Here is a 16,547-nt window from a genome sequence, read left to right on the forward strand (position 1 = left end):
TTTACAGGTGGAAATAAACTTCTTATCAAAATCAACAAGACGTGAGTAAATTCGTCTGACGACTTTTGAGGGACGATATTTTGAGGTGAAAATGTCGCAAAATTAAGTTTACGTTCGACTTCAATCCTGACATGCTGTACTACTATTGTGGTCTGAGAAATCTGGAACACGGTATTGTGGAAAAGTCGAGTCCCAGATATGATATTTGCGTTCTTGACCATCATTTTGAACCACAACAAATCCGCAATGGAGCCAATAGATGCTACAGTGATTTTAAATTTTGACATGGCTACTGAGCAAATGCCATGTTCATGTATATATCATTTGACACCCCCACCCCACCCAAAAAAAAACATGCCTGGCACCATTAAACGTTGTTTACAGTAAGTGGATCAATGATGTGGACTTTAATTTCATGGCATTAATCAGGTAAATATATATAATACCACTTCCATAAGATTGCATTTGGCACTTTTTTAATATCGAATTTGCTACATCCATAATATATGCCGATTAACTCTTGAAAAAGTCTTCACTGCTGCATTGTATCAATCTGACTTGATCGTTAGTGATTAATATTAAAAAAAAGCAGTGACATATACATCACCCCAATGATTTATGATGGATGACCCTATAGGAATCCGTCCCCATTTGGACAGCGCACGATGTCAAAATTATCAGGCAATCTACATCCGAAATACAATCCGGTATGGCTAAGGTTTGATACAATTTAAATTTGTTTTTATAGTGTCTATTAATTCCTGATGGAGAAGTCGAGTTGCAGAGTGCGTTCTTTGACGCGGAATGAGACAAGGCATACTTTAATATAGCTAGTACGCATGTGCCAGTCTTTAAAAAAATATGATAAATGGTTGAGCCTAAAGCACGAACAGAATATGCATATTATTCCCTTAAAGTAGACGGGTAATGGATATGTGATTTATTACCTATGAACCGTATCAAGAACTTTCTGTGATGGAACGATGGAGAGAAAAAAAAGCTTTTGGAACATCTGGAGTTAGTGTGCAAGAAAGACATATAAATAATACGATATAAATCAACAGAGGGATTTAGCTACTGACCCGTATTCCCAATTGTCTCAATAGCGCCATTGGCGCTTATGATACTAAGGTGCGTGTCGTCCATCTAATTGCAGCCATATTTGATGATACTCCGGCTGTTTTTTTAATTGTTTTTTTTTTTTTTTAATTTGTTTAAAATTTATGAAAGAACTTAAGGCAAGGATGGTAGATTACTACTGCCAAATATACCAACAAAATTGGCTTTGTCGTCATGGACAAGTCAAACTTAGGTTTCTGCCACGTTGTTATGGACGCCATACCACTGCTAGTGACATCTACAGCCGAATTTTTAAGAACAAGTTCTACGGAACATTCTCACTAAGTTTAATCAACTTGGCTATTGTGAAAGAAGTCGAAAATACATTTTTTTTCTCCCCTGATTGCTGTATAAGCCACACTGAAAACAATTTTGATCGAGTTTGTTCCAAGGAACACTCCAAGCTAGTTTGCTCGAAATTGACAAAGTAGTTTTATGTTGACGGATGGGCGAACAGCAGACACACGCAGATCCAACCCGATCCCCAGCCGAGTCATACCAAAGACTTAGAAAAATGGTACTAACAGCTGCCTTGCTTGGCGCTCAGCATTGTTAGGTTAGTGGTAGGACTGGTCGACCTGGTGTCAGGATAATGTGACTGGGTGGGACATCATGCTACATGTCTGTGGCATAATGCCCCAGTGCTAGACATCACTATAAACTGCCACATTGCAGACATCGTAGCGATATGACTGAAATTTTTTTAAAGTTACGTTAAAAATCCAAATCACATCACATCACATCGCACACTACTACTTTATTCGTGCAGCCGTTCCTCTTGTGTTGTGTATAAACCGTGAGGAATTATACTATACTAAGCCGTGTACACTTTACAGCCCGAGAGAGAGAGAGAGAGAGAAAGAACTGAACACATTGTTTCAAATACAAGTTTTCTGGGTCATAATACCAGCTAACCATATGCAGAAGAACAAATGTATGAGACTGCTGACCTTTGAGAAACTGATTTATTTTCAATTTAGACATTGTAATGGAATAGCCATGGTCGAAACAAAAAATATCTGTTTAAATATCCACTTACACCATTCTTGTGCTTTTAATTTATATGCAAACACAATCTGAATTATAATTAACTTACACATATTTAATAAACTTAAAGGTCTTGTTGGCAAAAACAAATTTCACATGACAAAAAAAAAACGCGTATAGGTCTTTGTGGTGTTCAGCAGTGAGAAATATTTGTGCATGTTATTGGCGATTCAAGAACACAATAGACGTCACTTACTTTGAAAATGAACAAGAACCTATTAATACAAATATACACATTTCATTTTCTTATTCATGCATTCCATATGCTTTTTAATTACTAAAATGTTAACAAGTACTGCATTATTATGTTGGCACACTCTTGCATCAACATGACTGGTACGTTCAATTTTCCAGTTTCCCTTTCATAACCATGAACATTTGAACTGCACCTTTTTCTTTGAACTAAACTTGTTATCTGAGGTAAGCATGCATTATTGCTTCTTCCTTTATGGATATCATATGGTACAGCAATGGATCAATTTAACAATATCACTCAGAAAGTATGAGGAAAACATTGGCCAAGTTAGAAACCTTTCTTTTTAATGGAAAATCAGAGATGAGTGAGAGAAAAAAATCACTGATACACAAAAAAATACAAGACCCACATCTCTACCCGTTTGCAATTCCCTTTTGTTGTTTTCTCTGAACAAAGTGAACACAGACCATTTTTTACCAATGTCTTGTGTATTTGCCACCTGTATACACTGTGCAGCAGCCAGGGTTTAGGTGCAATCAGCACCATGCTGAAGGGTGTTTAAATAATTACAAGCAAGATTGCACAACCCAGGCTACTAAATGCCTCTAAAAGCCTGTGTCATGTATACAAAAGAATTAAGTCTGCAAGCCCCTCAGTTAGGCTACATATCTGACACTTGACTGAAATTGGATGGGTAGGTGAAACTTCATTTATCAGCAAATGAAAACACCCCTCTTGAAAAATCAACCCTTCTGCCAAAAACATAATGGTTTCTCAATACAGGTGGTCTCTCACAATAGGTCACAGCAATATATAATCATTAAATCTGCATGGAGATCTGGTCTCTCAAAACAGGTGGTCTTGCATAGCAGTGGTCTCTCAAGACAGGCTTTACTGTAACTTGTAATGAAGTTTTAGGCTAATTAGCTTTCTTCAGGGCAGCTAAGATTCAAATGAACTTAAGCAATTCATGCTCTTTTCACAGCACAGTCCAAGGTCTTCAAGCTACTGTACAAACTTTCACCAATTGCACAACTATTGGTGACAGGATATGATCACTACATTAACATGGTCAACACACTTGGTGTGTAATGAATTTCCTAGGCAGTCAAATGTATGCAACTATTTGTTTATTAAAGTTATCTCCATCCTTAAATATGCAAACATTTAAATCATGAACTTAAAAGTTCACTCTCAACATTTCTACAACTAAGCCAAAATCCTGTTAGAATCATATAACCTGAACACCTTTCGGCACCTTGGTTCTCCTTCCCTTCCAATTTCATGGCAACAAGTACTGTATCTGTTGGGGTAGGGGGGAGGGAGAGATAATGTGCAAGTCAAGTTGCACAGTCAAGTTTCGATAGTTTTTCCAATACCAGGCCTGAACATAAGAAATTGAGGAAACAAATTTCTTCTTTAAATTTTAAAGGTGACAAAAAGTAAATCAAGAAAACCAAATAATCTATTTTGGTTACATATTTAGGTATATAACAGATTGTTTATTTCAATCACATCAGGTAATATATTTTTGTGTGGGATGCCATTTGAAAATAATGGATTTCATGATTTACGCATTTAAAGACCCAATAAGCAATCACCCTTTTGTGGAAACAATAGAACACCTTCCCCCATCAACAAATTCAAGTACCAACAAAAAAAATTCTGCTTCACAAAAACTTCAAAATTATTACAAAAGGAAATGAATTTACACTATTTTTTAAAACTTGTATGCATACTTAGTGACTTTATATAATAAAAAAAAAGAAGAAAAAATAAAGAATATTTTGATGTGTTATATCAGACAATCATTCAAAGGACTGCACAATACCTTGAAAGGATGGCAAAAATTCATGTTAAATGGTGTTAAATAGTTATAGGGAAAAAGTTGATATGACTGTTCTGTAACTGTATGTATATATCAAATAAAACAGTAAGGAACCTAAAAAAAAAATAGATTATTAGACCCCGCATATTTACAAGCCTAGTAAAATAAATGTGCATTCATTCATCATATCGTATATCCTTGCTTAAAAGTTGAGTCCAACTGCAAACTGCACAGACCCAATCTGCCATTGCATAATTCACTAGCAAGTCTGGGTCTATGTAGTATGTTTTGCATAATTAGTAGAACAAACATTAACCCTGATGACAGATAAGGGTCTGTGTTGTTTTCAGCTTGACTATGTACATATGAGAATATACAGTACATTTTAAACAATTTCCTTCTAACACCTGTCAAAAACAAGTTTTACAAAATGATCAGTAACGTTCTCATTCATACAAACACTTGTACTAAACTGATGCAAGAACGTCTTAATTTTTCATTCACTGCACTGTTTTAACAAATGAAAGGAAAAGAATTACTCGTACGAATCACATCCGCCATTCATTTAAACAAGTGACATAGCATTAAATTCAGAAATCGCAAAGAAAATAATGAAATTCAACAATTATCTACAATTAGTCATATTCAAACACAAAAAATTTACAAAGATTGACTGATTAAAGATTCTTCACATGTCTGATAATGTTGATTATTAAAAATATGAAAAAAATGCAAAGTAGATTTAAATTAGCAACCATAGATACTATAATTAGTAACCATGGATACTTTGAACTTGTGTGCTACACATTATTAGAGATCATTTTAAATCGGTGTAAGCATTTTGACAGTTTTGCTGAGGCAGCAGAGTTACAACATCTTGACATAAAATCTGTCGCATTATTTTCGGCACAGAAATTCTATATATAAATGTGTATGAATGTACAGCACAAAACTATTTAATTTACAGACATTCTATTCCCATGTTAGAAAGTACAAAATTAAAATGTCCACAACTGACCCCCCCCCCCTTTTGCAAAATTCTAAATTTCCCCTGCTCTGTTGATGCTGGTCTCCAAGACTTACTTTTTTGTGTTATGAGCTGAAGGCTATTATTAAGTTTCAGGATAATATTTATATCGTTTACGACTGAAACTAAACACAAAACTTGACACTAATGTCTCTGCCAACAACGTGCAAAACTACAGCACCTTCTGAAAAGTGACACCTACAAGACAAAAATCAATTGTCCATAATCCCCCCCCCCCATTTTCTTACTTTTCTTAGAAATCTGAAGATGATAATTGATGGTAAAAAAAAAAAAAAAATCTATTCCATTATACCCATGTTTTTCCCATTATGGCTTTAATAAAATTTTAAGAACACAATCGACTTGTACATCAAAGCCAGTATATTTTGGTGGAGGAAAAGCCCGAGCAAACCCCAGGAAGAACCACCAACATGTAGGAAGCTACCAGCACGCTTTCTCACATACCCACTTGGCTGAACCCAAGACCTGAACCTAGAGAGTTTAAATATCAGTGATCTGTAAAGGAGAGCACCTCAGACCACTAGTCCAACTTCAAATATAGGCAGTCATTCCCTTATGCTCTTGAGTTCTTTATTGAGTGTATGTGTGTGCATGTTTAAATCAGAACTTGAAACAAGAGTTTATGCTCCATTTTCAACTCTGCATATAATAATGGACCTTTCTCAAGTACTTTCTGATTGCTTACCGAAAAATTTCAATCATACAATTCTGAGGTTTTGTTTAAAGAGTTTTAAGCAACAGCCAATCAGAAACCACATTTCTAAAGTATTTTGTCATTTGCTCAAATGAGATCCCAGGTTCAGGAGTTTTATGGATTTCCGTGGCCTTTTAATGACTTTACTCAGCTTCTCGTTTGTTGTGCAATTATTGTGCTGATGTGCCATCAGTGCAAAATTCATCCACTGGAGTACTCACTGGAACTTAGAATTGCCTCTGTCCCATGTCTCTTGGAGTACTCAATGGAGTACTCACTGGAACTTAGAATTGCCTCTGTCCCAGGTCTCTTGGAGTACTCACTCAAACTTAGAATTGCCCCTGTTTCAGGTCTCTTGTAGTACTCACTGGAGTACTCACTCAAACTTAGAATTGCCTCTGTTTCAGGTCTCTTGGAGTACTCACTGGAGTACTCACTCAAACTTAGAATTGCCTCCGTTTCAGGTTTCTTGTGTGTTAAATTGTTGCAGACTATACATGTTTAACAGCTGTATCTATCTACTACTCTGAAATCTTGCATCTGAATTAGTTTAAATAATTCAAGATGTTATGGATTCAACACCATTATTCAGTACATGATAGGCTATAATGGGTGGCCAGAATCTTTAGTGGAAGAAGAACTTGGGAAGATCCATGAGAAGAATCATCAACCCACTGGCACACTTTCTTGCATACCCACATTGGCCGAGCCCAAGTCTCAAACCCATGCAGACATGAAATGGCAGGGATCTGTTGTTGTTATAGGGTTTAATGCCATTTTTCAGCACGAGAAAGGCTATACAGCGATAGGCTTAAATCTTAAAATTCCTACGAAGGTGAGGGACAGAGAGAGATTGCTAACATGAAGAACAGGACTTCTATTGCAAATAATAAACTAGAACATAGTAAATAAACAATGTAGTTATGTTATTCAAAGAACACGTATCAATCAATGGAACTGAACTCTGCACAACACTTTTGGTGAACACACAGTTTTACAAATTATTAAATCCATGTATCAAATAAAGCTGTGAACAATTGACACCCAACTAATGTTGTCCAAGATTTCCCAATATCATAACGCATGAACTGAAAAGGCTGATATGGTTAGCTTAAAATTTTAAGCAGAATGAATTTTTTTCTTCATTTCTTTGGTTTTGCATTGTATGGCACACAAGACATGAAGGCTGTATCATGCCCTGGCAATTGAAACAAACTGTGTTGCCCAGGGCAACAAATTAAACGACCAGGACCAAAATTATGGTAGGATTGGAAAATGCATGTTGCAATTTAGTTACTTCTTACAATCAGAACGAATAGTGTGGATCAATACCGATACTTACAAGCCAGTGCCTCATGAAGAAGGTAGATCTCAGATCTCGTTTTACAGTTTGGGTGCACTATATACACATGCAGAACAGAAATAGGATTAAAATATCACTGCATAATGATCCTTGACAGCTTTGGATATTTTCCCACATTAATGATGGAAAAAAGCCTTATTTTGCAATTATGTTCCAACATGAAAATGCTAACAAAGCAAAACAAAAATTTGTCGTAACAGAAATAAATAATGAATCCATAAACAATGAAATTGTGATTTATATTGGTTAAATGACACAATGTCACACATGTTAGAATATATGACCTGGCAAAACAATAAATAAACATTTCGGCTCTTAATCTGGCCTATGGAACTGAAGCATTTCCATTGAATGAGGGGTAATTTGTAAGTTTTACAATCATTTGCTTTGAAAATGGACTCAACCGCTTTCTAGAATGAAATGGCAAAGCACATGGTGTAAATCACAACTTAAGTGAAAAAATTTTGTTGGCAATAATATTTCACTATCATAAAAGTTGCCTTGAAACAAGTCATTTTCAAAATTATTACTGTCACCAACATGTTAAACTGTACTCACAAAAATGAAATAAAGTTTACATACTATGATTTAGAATAACCAACTTCTCCATACCCCTTGCCATTTTCATGATTTAGAATAACCAACTTCTCCATACCCCTTGCCATTTTTGATTCAGAATAACCAACTTCTCCATACCCCTTGCCATTTTTATGATTTAGAATAACCAATTTCTCCATACCCCTTGCCATTTTCATGATTTAGAATAACCAACTTCTCTATACACCATGCCATTTCATGATTTAGAATAACCAACTTCTCTATACCCCATACCATTTTCACGATTCAGAATAACCAACTTCTCCATACCCCTTGTATTTTGAAATTATGATCTCTTAAGTTAGTTTTCCTGTGTGCATTTCATCTTTTCCTAAACAGAAAATGGTATTTGGATATTGTGAATGATGCAGCCCTTTTATCCCTAATGGACTGGTTCCCTTAAAACAGTCTAAACTGGTTTTAATTCAGATTTTATATATTTGGTGAGAGAATGATAGTCAAAATCTATTCCAGACCAGCAGTAAGACAGATTATAAGGTTTAGTTTTATCACCTGATGATCCCGATATTTATAACAAGTTACAGCATCATCTGTTACAATTTTGAAAGTTGTCTATACAAGATGGTTTGGTATAAGTTCTGGTGTTTTATGGCTCAGTAACACAAGCAGATCACTGAGTTCAGGTCAATCTGAGTAAAGTGCCCTGCTCAAAGACACATCATGTGAGCCGATCCAATGCAAGGAGCTCAATCTGCATCCTGTCTTTAGTCTGTCATGCTAACCAATTACCAACTCCTGCGTCCATTAGTCTTCCATTTCCTATTTTATGAAAATGGACTTGTTTAACTGTGCATAAGAATTGGCAGGGGGCTAGAAAAGTCAATTTATGGCGATGGGTGGGGTGAGTATACCCAAGAGAACAAGGTACAACTCTGACGCATCCTGTCTTTAGCCTGCCATGCTAACCAATTACAAACTCCTGCGTCAATTAGTCTCCCATTTCCTATTCTTTGAAAATGGACTTGTATAACTGTGCATAAGAATTGGCAGGGGGGTAGAAAAGTCAATTTACGGGGATGTGTGGGGTGAGTACACCCAAGAAAACAAGGTACAACTCTGAATTAAAACAACTCTTCAAGGAATATCAGTGTAACAATACTAAACTGCAAATATAACAAGTTAAAAATTTAAAGAAAATACAGCAACTTTACTGAAGCTATATTACTAACTGGCAAAAAAATATCAAAAAATCAAACAAGCAGTCTTAATTTTCTCTTGCAAATAATCTCTATGAAAAAATGTACAGATAAATGATCATCAACTCATTCAGGTGGACAATATTACAATTACCAGAACATAACTTATTCAGGGAGTCAATTTTAAAATTACCGATGCATAATTTATGTAGGATGAATGCATTACAATTACCAATGCATAATTTATTTAGGATGAGAACTAACCCAGCATGAAATGATAGAGTAAGCAACTCAGTTCACTCCTTATGAAAAAAATAATTTACAAATGAAATTGTGTGCAATTTAACAGTCCAACTTAACTTGACGTACAGATACAATAAACTGGTAAAACAGTTCTTTATATACAAGTGATGGAATCAAAAGAACAATGTTATAGCTCTAACATTTATCCAACAAATTAAGCTTGAAAAGATTAAAACAGTCACACTGAACTCCCAGTCAGCACCACGAAACGATATCATCTACAAGCTGGATGGCTCCATACATTTCCCTATGAATCCAACAAAATTTACTTAGTTTACCAAAATATTTACCTTGTTTTACGTTTTCAGATCTTCCTCATTAAGTTGGTTACATTGGTTAATTATCACCACTGCTGTCCATGGGATTATGGAAAATGTTAACAGTGGCAAACAAAGCAACTCGGACAAAGTCCTGTCTCAGTGATGCTCTCTAATTTTTAATCAGTATATCAAAATTCTGTTAAAAATGAACAAGTTTTATAAATGACATAGGGTTTGTTACAAACTTTAAAATATGCGCATTTTTTAATACAGTTTGCCATAATTGGGACTTCCAGTAACCACTGTTAGAAATCTGTTGAGGCACCTTTACCAGAAATGGATACAAATGCATTTGCATACTGTACACAAACTGTATGTTATGTTCTTGGCATTTTACACGTATTGTATGCTACACTGGTGTAAGGTGTCCAACAGTGAATGAGACAGGACAAGTTTTAGTTGTACCCTGCTACGAGTCGATTAGTGACCATAAAACCAAGCAGACCCCAATATGTACTTAGATATCAAACGAAATCTGACTTCATGTCTTTGCCTGTCAGGTCTAGAACAGTTACGTCAGGGACATCACCACCAACAGTTTACATCAGGGATATCACCACCAACAGCTTATGCCAGGGTAACACCAACACTATCAGCAACACATTAAATCATCCACGTGTAAGATGTCCTTAAGACTGTATGCATTCTCATAATTAAAGCTAAAATGATGAAAAAATGTGACATGATGTACAGTATCCGGTTTCAATATTTATATCATTAAGTTATGTGGCCATCCAACTTGTTCCACTGATAACTGATTCAGTTTATTATTTACATATTCTAGTTCGGGACATCATCACAGCCTACGCAAAACCATAACTGAACAACCTCACTGAAACATGTCAAGGGAATTTTTCTACCGAGATCTGCTCACATATGGAACCACTTTATACCTTTAAAAAAAAGTGGCCTCATAGCATGGTCACTCATGCGACTCTTATGACACAACAAAATTATTAAACTGGAAAATTTTGCCAACTATTCTATTTTCTTAACTTATGCAGATATCCTTCATTTCTCAGACCATCTGGAGATTCCCCTCTCTAACCTCACTGGAGTTTACACAATTTATCACTTCATCACACATCTGGCAGTCCCATGATGAGTAACATTAACCAACAGAATTTTGTTTACAATATCCACATCCGTCTCTAGGCCATCAGTTTTATGGGGGCAGCTGCAGGGGGTTATAAATGGCAGAGGAGATTAAATCCATCCCATTTTCGTTTAACTTATTTCCAACACCATTTTGGTTCCCTCTTATCAACATACTCATTTCATCAATAGTTTCCAAACCCATTCTATTCCAGATCAGAAAATTTTGATTTGTTATACACAGGTTTTCGCATAGAACTATTATTTATGGAATTTGAGGGCTGTATTGTGCAGAGGCATGTAGGTCTAAGGACTGAACATGGGTTATCCAACAGTGGGAACTGCACCCCACCATTCTGATCTTCTAGTCCAATGCCTTACCCACTTTGGCTCCTGTAAAACCTTGTGACATTTGCAAGTTCTTCTAGATTGTAAGAACTCACAGCTGGTACAAGTGACAAGCAGTGGAAACTAGTACTTGTGACAGCTGGGGTCCTGAATGTGTGACGAAGATGGATGTGGTAAACCCTGAAAATAAACCTTATCACGGGTCCCGGAGTATGTTCTAAATTTTCCTTTCAACACATTTAGCACAAAAGCATAGAGTCCCATTTCTGTTCACTTTTGATATTTGGTAACAAAATACACTGGATGAAATGTTTCTGAAATTTCTAAGGTGGCAAAACGTTAAAATGGTCAAATGCACACCTATGATCACTCGATCAATTTAACCCACAGACTGTCATCTATTAATGCATTTTGGGATTTTGTGTTATAATAACTATATTATAACTACCTACAAAATCTCCATTATTTCACTAATACAACTTTCCAGAACATAAATCATGAATCAACGTGAATGTGTGCATGTGTGTAATCAATTTTTATGTTGTCAGAATTGCAATATCACAGGCAAATTTGGGGTTGGTAACCAATTAGAAGAGCTTTCAACATCAACGCTGTCAGCTATGTGAAATTTTTTTGTTATAAATGCCATTATTAAATAAATAGATATGGTCTGAAATGCAAACAAAATACACGTCAGCAAATATTTCATTAGAATGCATATACCAATTAACAATTTCAACCATCAGCCAAGGAAAACTTATTAGCCAGTGCCAATTCTGACATCTAGCTGCTGAAAAAAAAAAGGATCTCTCTCAGCTCCATAATAAACCTTGAGTACATATTTTTCATTGGAATGCTGTAATGTCTGACGTCTAGACTGCAAAATCATACTCCTTTCTCCACAAGCAAAAAGCCAGTCTTATGCTTTCTGTAACCGTTGAGCTCGCATCAAAACAACAGGCACTGAAATGAATTTTGCACATCAAAACCCTATCATAGACAATGCCTGTCGGTTCTCCATCATTCTGAATTGGACGACGAAGACATTTCTTGCCCTCCAAAAAAGCACAAAAAGCTTTTTGACTTTTCTTTCTTTCCAATATCTGAAAAAGTCTCTACTCCATCAGAAAGTAGAGATCTGCTGATTACATATAAAACCTCCCTGTAGATACTCAAATGCTTCCTCCATTGCAATCATTAAAGTTGTGAAAAATTAAATAATCCATTTATAGTACTCTCAATCTTCATTTGGTTGTCCCAGGTCGCCCATCCCTTTCTCTGTCACGACGCCTTTCACGCCTTTCTCTCATTTCCATACGGTTTTCTTTGGCACGACGGCCATTGCTAAACCTCTGCTCACGCGACTCGCTATCCTTGCGATAGGAATCTTTGCTTGGAGCAGAGCGTCCATTTGTAGACACAGTTTTTAGAGTTGATTGTGACTGTTCCTTCAGCGTATGATTAGGTTTGCTAACATTTGCTTGCTGATGAGGTGACTCTCCTTTTTCAGAACCACTATTGGATTCTCCATCTGTTCCACTTTTTTCTGCCATCGCATTGGGAGTACAGTTTTCTGTGGGTTTACTCTTTTGAACCATTTGAGCATAGGAAAGTCTGATTGGCTTTTCCTCCTGAAAAGATAAATTTTCATTAGAATTCTGCAAGTTTTATCTCTCATAAACAAAGGTTTTGCAAAAACACAAATCTTGCAATCAAACTGGGTTTGGATATTTTATCAGATTTACTGATGCGTGTTCTTTGTTTGCCAAGATCTGTCATTTATGTCTCATCCAATAACTTCGAGTAAAATGTAATTTGGAATAAACACGTGCTGATTTCATTTATCCAAAACAAATCGGTAATCGTGAAACAATAGACAAGGCAATTATGAGCCAAATAGATTAAGTTATGAACTGTAAGAAATCTTTCTGATTTGTGAGTTTGTAAAGAAGCAAACTGCTGGTAAACGTATGCCAGATAAAAAAGAGAGATTACAAGCGATGCAAAAAGAGATAAGGAAACCATATAGTACCATCTATTCTTGCTTACAAGTCCAACTGTGAATGGCACTGACCATGATCAGCTGTCACATAATGTTAGGGGTGAGTATTGCCAGGAAAATATGTATTGCAATATATTGCAATATGGCATGTCTGTATTGCGATATGTATCAATACGTATTGATCATTGATAGCATTTATGACTGGAATGTTGATATTGTATATTTTGTACCGAAATAATGAGTACTTTCCTTGCATTTAATTCAACCAAAACACCCAGTAACTGTAATAATCACATCACTTGTTTAGAAAATAAAAAATATATCAACATGTGAAAACTTCTACAAGCAAGAAACAAAATACTGGAAAAGAGTTGTAGAATTATTTTGCCTGATTAGAAAGTCTTCAAATCAAAATGATCTAACAATTCATTTCTTGTAGTACAAAACATGACAAGGGATAAACACGAAAAACAACACATAATCACAAATTATCACATTGATAAATATCCTACTTTGATTAGAAAAATGAATAATATAGTAAATTAATAATATCAGTGATGCCCATCCTTTCTTAGTCTGAACCTGAGAGATTAATTACTTAACACTGATGCCATGTTTAAAAATCCTTTGTTTGATACATCACTGTACGGCCACAAATCATGAATGATGAAACTAGCAATGGTACGAGTGATAGCTGTGGACCTTCGTGATGAAGATTTGTATTTAGTCTGTGCACCTAGCATAACAGCAATCTTTGGTTGTCGATCTGAAACAATATGTACACTTTTAATGGAACCTTCAGCTGTTGCGTTAAGAGGTTGTGTCACTCTGTTGCACAGTACTTATGGAAAGTAATGATCGATGTTGACGCCGTAAATGAGTCGAGAGTTTCGTCGTACCGCCTGTGTGCTTGATTTCAGTTTTGCACATATTACACACAGCGACAGTTTTGTCAATTGTATTAGTGCTAAACTCCCTTTTTAGTGAAAAATTATTCCAAACAGAACTCTTCTCTCTTGGGTTCTTTACTAGCTCATACACAGAAGCCGCCATTTTGGTAACTACGTTAAGACTAATAAAAGACATTGGGTGTGCTCAAAGCTAGTTATGGACTGGGTAATGTTGGTGAAGAAAATAAAACCAGTATACAGGTATTACTAAACTCGTATCGCGATATACCGTTTCAGGCATTTTGTTTCGCAATTTACCGGTAAATCGGTATATTGTTACACCCTTACATAATGCACGGGCAGATCTGGATCTATGCAGATTGTTAGGGGCTATGTTCCTTGCAGCTGGAGTCTACCTTTCAGCCAGTATATATATAGTACACCGTCACATTAGCCAAGGTCAAGACTCATAGTGGTGATCTTTAACAGCAAGCCCCTTAGAACAATTGTCCATTTTCATTTAGGACCAACATAACATCAGGTTCTTCTTTCTCTGAGAACCCTTTGTCCAATCAGGAGGAGCAGCTATACAAAAAAATATCCACTATAGGGGCCATATCTTATGTCCAATTGGAAGCGTTTTCACTTGTGAGAAACTACACAATGGAAGAAGTTTTCTGGTGAAAACCCCACGCCAATTTTACGTTCAGGCAGTGATAATTTTTTTCTCAAGATTGCTACTATAGTTGCCCTACTAGATAGAACCAGATTATTTTTTTTGTAAAGTAGAACCAAATAACCTTGTAGTAAAAACCCCTTGTTGATTGATTTAACCATCCACTCAGAAGAAATAGATTTTCAAGACGGTCACTGTGGCATTCAAACTGGTTGCTCTTAGCATTTTCCATTTAGGACCAAATAGATCATGGGAGAAATGTGCATGTCAAGTTTCATGGTAATTCTACAAAGAGTTTAGGAGGAAAGTGTGCAAACAGATGAATGGATGAGCAGCAATCAACAACATGCTTTAATACCATTTGAACTACTCATTCAGGCTGAAAAATAATGTTTCTTCAATAAATCCATCCTATATTCAGAAAAACTATCCTCTTTTTCACATGGCTGTGTGAATTGTTCATAATTTTCTTTTCCTAGAATTGGGTCTGAAATGAAAACAACTGTATTTAGCAAAGCTAGTGTTATGCACCAGTGTTGCTACCAGAGGGCTGTAGGTTCCTGAAATGTTTAGTCATACTTCATTTTTGCAAAAATATACATTTCTATTATTCTGGACAAAAAACCATAAACAACTGCCCGATTTTATTTTTTTGGGGCACATTAATTACAGTTAATATATGATGTATAATACTCAAGAACATGTACATATTCGTTTCAGTTAAAAACGTTTGCTAATTTAAGTGTTCAAGGCTAATGCAGTTATCAGCCAAGTTTCAGTTCAAAGTAACATATGGCTGATAATTTGCCACATTTGTAAAAAAAAAAGGTAAATTAACAATAAAAGGGGCTCAATTTCTGCAGAATGAAACCTGCTAATTATATAATTTAGAATCTGATAAACTATTAGTAAGAAATGAATGAAACATGAAAAAAGCGAGTTATTACATTCAGCACGGGCAAGTAATGTGAAGACAAACAGTTAAATGTAAGCAAGACCTAAAGCGAAAAATTCCCAAATTCTGTTCTTTTCCAATAAATCAGACATTTACAACTGATGCATGTTTTCATGGATTTCTGGTATGCTCGGCAAAATATTCATTACAATAATAAAACAAATTTTTGTCTTAGCATTTTTTAATTTCACGTTATCCCGACACCAGGACGACCAGTCCTAACACTAACCTCTTAATGCTGAATGCCAAGCGAGGCAGTTGTTAGTACCATTTTTATGAGTCTTTGGTAATTGAACTGAGTAACAAGTCAGAACATGTACGCAATGGCACGTAACATTCAAAGCAAAATAACTACATACTATACATCTCTGGTTACCCGTCTCAGCTGGCTTCCGCTTCTTTTGATTGAAAATCGGCATGCATCCTTGCTCCAACGATTGCTCTATTTCTGATTCGCACTCTATATTATGATTTTGAAATTATTTTTTGCAAAACCATTAAAACCGATTTGAAAAAAATTCAGTTTTCTCAATACATGGTTGAAATGGAATTAAACGTACATTTGGAATATTACCAATTACAGCTAGAAGAATATAATCGGAAAACGGACTTACCACTTTGGCCTGTGTGGAGCTAGCAGCAGAGAAAGACACTGAGGAAATGACACTTGAACATGAGGTTGTGTTGGTGGCAGTCGGAGTTGTCTCCACAGATTTAACCTCTGTTGGGGTGGGTGTAGGTTTAGCTGGCCTAGTAGTGGAGAAATAAATTATTAAAATTAGTGAATATACTTTGAACAAGACTGGAGAAAAAGAATACTGCAAACACTACAGCATATATAACCTCCATAATAGCAGTGCTCCAGTGTATTTACTTGAAATTCTTAACCTGTTAACAATGTTTGGTTGC

The 16,547-nt window shown here is 35.8% G+C and overlaps 1 protein-coding gene across 4 annotated transcripts in view; it reads right to left on the reverse strand.

The window, feature by feature from the left end:
- Positions 1-2,065: 2,065 nt before the first annotated feature.
- Positions 2,066-16,547, reverse strand: part of LOC149790264 (uncharacterized) — an 85,208-nt gene continuing 70,726 nt past the window's right edge. For all 4 annotated transcript variants that reach the window (XM_089972310.1, XM_089972307.1, XM_089972308.1 and 1 more), the window contains exons 16-17: positions 16,253-16,388; positions 2,066-12,746 (exon numbers count right to left, since the gene is read on the reverse strand). In XM_089972310.1, the coding sequence (XP_089828436.1) occupies positions 12,360-12,746; positions 16,253-16,388 (523 nt within the window). In that variant the 3' untranslated portion in view covers positions 2,066-12,359. The remainder of the gene's footprint in view (positions 12,747-16,252; positions 16,389-16,547) is intronic.

Source organism: Sinohyriopsis cumingii, chromosome 10, assembly GCF_028554795.1.
Source record: "Sinohyriopsis cumingii isolate HCF-2022 chromosome 10, ASM2855479v2, whole genome shotgun sequence".
Taxonomy (NCBI): domain Eukaryota; kingdom Metazoa; phylum Mollusca; class Bivalvia; order Unionida; family Unionidae; genus Sinohyriopsis; species Sinohyriopsis cumingii.